The 3,899-nt window shown below is 44.9% G+C and overlaps 1 protein-coding gene across 1 annotated transcript; it reads right to left on the reverse strand.

The window, feature by feature from the left end:
- Positions 1 to 1,325: 1,325 nt before the first annotated feature.
- On the reverse strand, positions 1,326 to 3,153 carry LOC122148556 (nebulette-like). The gene is made up of 4 exons (XM_042774942.1): positions 3,034 to 3,153; positions 2,290 to 2,382; positions 2,121 to 2,210; positions 1,326 to 1,500 (listed from the first exon to the last, which is right to left on the reverse strand). The coding sequence occupies exons 1-4, from the start codon at positions 3,109 to 3,111 to the stop codon at positions 1,345 to 1,347; spliced, it is 417 nt and encodes a 138-aa protein (XP_042630876.1). The 5' UTR covers positions 3,112 to 3,153; the 3' UTR covers positions 1,326 to 1,344.
- Between the last annotated feature and the right edge of the window lie 746 nt (positions 3,154 to 3,899).

A 3,899-nucleotide genomic window follows, 5' to 3' on the forward strand; every position in this document is an offset into this window, starting at 1 on the left:
TTGCCTGAAGCGGATCGGTCCTGCAGTGCAGAAGCGCTGCTGCAGACGGACGCACTGCGATCGGCCCCACAGCTATGAGCCTGGAGAACTGCACAGCGACTGCCGCAGACGTCGTGCTGGGGGGGCCACGGCCGACGCGCTCTAACACACACACACACACACACACTCGTGTTACACACAGATACCCACCGCGGCTGGCGGTCAGTGTACAGTTGTGCGTCTGCGGTACCCGTCATCCTGCGCAGGCTTTTAGACTGAATATTGTCCTGCCACTGGATCAAAGTCAAAGATGGATCCGGATCAGTCCTCCAGACCTTCAGCTCTCAAGCACAACACAACAGGTCAGAGGTCAGCTCCAGAGGATTAACATGTTGTCCTGGGCAACTCGGCGTTCAGTAGATTTGACCCACTTTTGTTCATGGCGAACGCCATGAAATGATCATAAAAAGTGACAGTAAAGATGGTTTCTAATGGTTACCGAAGATTTATTTCCTCTTATAAAAACTGTTCTTTTGAAACGTTCTATTCATCCTGTGAATCCTGATGAAATGAAGGCGAGTGTCCACAAGATGCAAAACTTTAGCTAAAAAACATGTTCAGAGATTGATTAAACAATGATGAATGATGATGATTTACCGGACACAGCCTTCACGTCAACCTGCTAACGCCACAGGGGATTCAAACTAAATCTAAACGTGATGGCTTGTTAATGGAGAAAGAACACACTACTTCTTGCTGCATGCAACAATCTCTAAAAACTCACACAAGTCCATTACAAGGCCGAAAGATCATATTAATATTAAAATACTGTGAGTTTGGGGATGGACTGACCATGGCTCCGCTGACCTGCGGGATCCATCTCAACCACCTGCGGCCTGGATCGCCATGTGAGCGTTTAACCGTCTGCCGCGCCCTTCCACATCATACAGTGGTCTCCATGGAGACGTGCCATGTGCTGATCACGAGAGTGTGTGTAGCGCTCACCCCGCGAGCGCTCGAAACTCCTCGTGAACTTAACCTGAGAGAGAGAGAGAGAAGAGATGTCACACACACACACAACACACACAACACACACACACAAACAAACACACACACTCTTACACTAATACACACACACACAGCACACCCCACACACAGACACACACACACAGACACACAAAACAGACACACCACACACAGACACACACACACACAGACACACACACACACACACACACACACACACAATCACACACTCATGCAAACACACTCCAGGTGTGTGTTATGGTGCGGTTTGGTCTCTGATAAGCCCGTGAGTGTTATGAGCACACGCGTGTTATCGTTCGTCACCGTGTGGAGTGTCAGTCACGTGTTAATGCGGTGATGTACACGCAGGCGTTGCCGCAGTCCTGCTACCATGGAAACAGTGTCCTGAGATTTCCGCACACGCCTCATTTCAGGCGTATCCAGCTCTGAGCAGGAGCGACCTTTGACCTCCTGCAAACTGCGCTGGTACTGCACCTGAAACACACACACACACACACACACACACACACACACACACACACACACACTTATTTTAAATCATTTACATCATTTAGAATTTTGAGCCCTCATAGTGGACCTTGGTGTGTGTGTGTGAGTGTTTGTGTGTGTGTGTGTGTGTGTGTGTGTGTGTGTAAATGTGTGGTGTGTGGTGTGTGTGTGTGTGTGTGTGTCGTTGGTGTCGTGTGTGTGCTTTGTGAGTGTGTGTGTATGAGTGTAATTGTGTGTGATTGTGGTGTGTGTGTGTGTGGTCTGTGTGTGGTTGTGTGTGTTCTGATGTGTTGTGTGTGTGGGTGTGGTGTGTGTGGTGTGTGTGGTGTTTGTGTGTGTGTGTGTGTCTGTGTGTGTGTGTGTCTGTGTGTGTGTGTGTGTGGTGTGTCTGTGTGTGTGTGTGTGTGTGTGTCTGTGTGTTGTGTGTGTGTGTGGGTGTGTCTGTGTGTGTGTGTGTGTGTGGTGTGTGTGTTGTGTCTGTGTGTGTGTGTCTGTGTGTGTGTGTTGTGTGGTGTGTGTGTCTGTGTGTGTGTGTGTGTTGTGTGTCGTGTGTGTGTGTGTGTGTGTGTGTGTGTGTGTGTGTGTGTGTGTGAGTGTGTTCTTGCCGTGCTGATGTTCTGCTGGTTCTGTTTGACCCGCTCCAGCTCTGGTGTCACTCCCACACTGACCGGATCGACTGCTTTCTTATATTTGGCCTGCAGGAGGAGGATGATGATGAAGAGTGAATCTGAAGCTCAGATGACTGACAGGTGTCAATCACACAGACAGACTCACGTCACTGATGTTGTGCTGGTTCCTGCGCACGCGCTCCATCTCAGGAGTGTCAGTCACGGCTGTTCCGGATCCGACAGACTCCCTGTACTGAACCTGCGGAAGATCACGGACATCAGCTCACGCGTGTGCGTGTTTCCAGTAGAAATACCTAAACATCCCAAATATGCTGCCATTTTTTGGACAAAACAGCATGTTTGGTTGTTTAAAACAATGAATATTTTCCCAATGGGAATAAATGAGAATAATTCTCTCTAAAAAGTATCTGATACAGTTTGGGCAAATGTACTTTTTATGGATTTTTGGATATTTTATTCTAAAACAAGACATGAAACAGAATGATTTTGGCAGTGTGATGTGACGGCAGTACAGATCTCTGAATGTCCTGTGTATTATAGGCTACTTAACATCACACTGATTGGAATATGTATATGCAAATGATATGTAGATGAGGTCATAGTAATTCAAGGTGTCATAAGCTCCATATATGGTTATACTGGGAGGAGTCAGATGCACACACATTATCCACCTTGATTGTAAATATAATGTGTCTGGATTCCGATGACATTCACTTCCAGCTATTGTTAGCTGTACAAAACAGCTGGTTTTGCTGCTTTATTGCAAACTGGTGTGTCTTACCATATTATTTTAATGTATTATCTTAATTATGAACACACTGGTTTGTAGTGTTATCAGTTTACTGCACTTTGTTTTTCTTCTCGTTATTCCCTGCAGCACGTTACTCACGTCACTGATGTTCTTGGTGTTTTCTCGGGCCAGTTTGATCTCTGGAGAGTCAGTGATCGCTGACATCAGACCCTTCATCAGCCGCGAGTCCCACGTGTAGAAGACTGCACACACACACACACACACACACACAACGTGTCCGTAAAACAGTACGAGTGTGAGTGAGTGTCAGTGAGGGGTGTGTGTGTGAGTGTGAGTGAGTGGTGTGTGTGGTGTGTGCAAACAACAAAACAAAAAACAAAAAAAAAAACAAACCCCACAAACCAACAACAAAAAAAAAAAACACAAAAAAAAAACCACACACAAAAAAAAAAAACAAAAAAAAACACCAACACAAAAAAAAAACAAAACCAAAACACACCAACACAAAAAAACCAAAACACACCCCAAAACAACACAAACCACAAAAACCAAAAAACAAAACCAACCACCAACCAAAAAAAAAACAACAAAAAAAAAACACAAAAAAAAACAACAAAAAAACCACAAAAAAAAACACACACACCACACACACACCCCAAACCAAAAAACAAAAACCACAAAACACACCACCAAACCCCAACCAAAAAACAGACCAACACCAACAAACAAAAAAAAAAAAAAAAAACAAAACCAACAACACATAAAAAACAAAACAACAAAAAAAAAAAAAAAACACACACACAAGGCAAAAAAGGCAGGACAGTTGATGCTGACAATGGTAAAAGGGTCAGGCAAAACAAAGGGAAAAAACACAATCATTGGTTGCCTAAAACAGGAAACATCGCTGTTCACAAAAGCTTCTTCAGAATACACTCGTCAGGCAGGCAGTGGCAGGACAGAAACCGGGCAATCTGGGTTAAAGCAGTTTCGAAATCCTGGGAACA

Source organism: Cyprinus carpio, chromosome A18 (genome assembly GCF_018340385.1).
Source record: "Cyprinus carpio isolate SPL01 chromosome A18, ASM1834038v1, whole genome shotgun sequence".
Taxonomy (NCBI): Eukaryota; Metazoa; Chordata; class Actinopteri; order Cypriniformes; family Cyprinidae; genus Cyprinus; species Cyprinus carpio.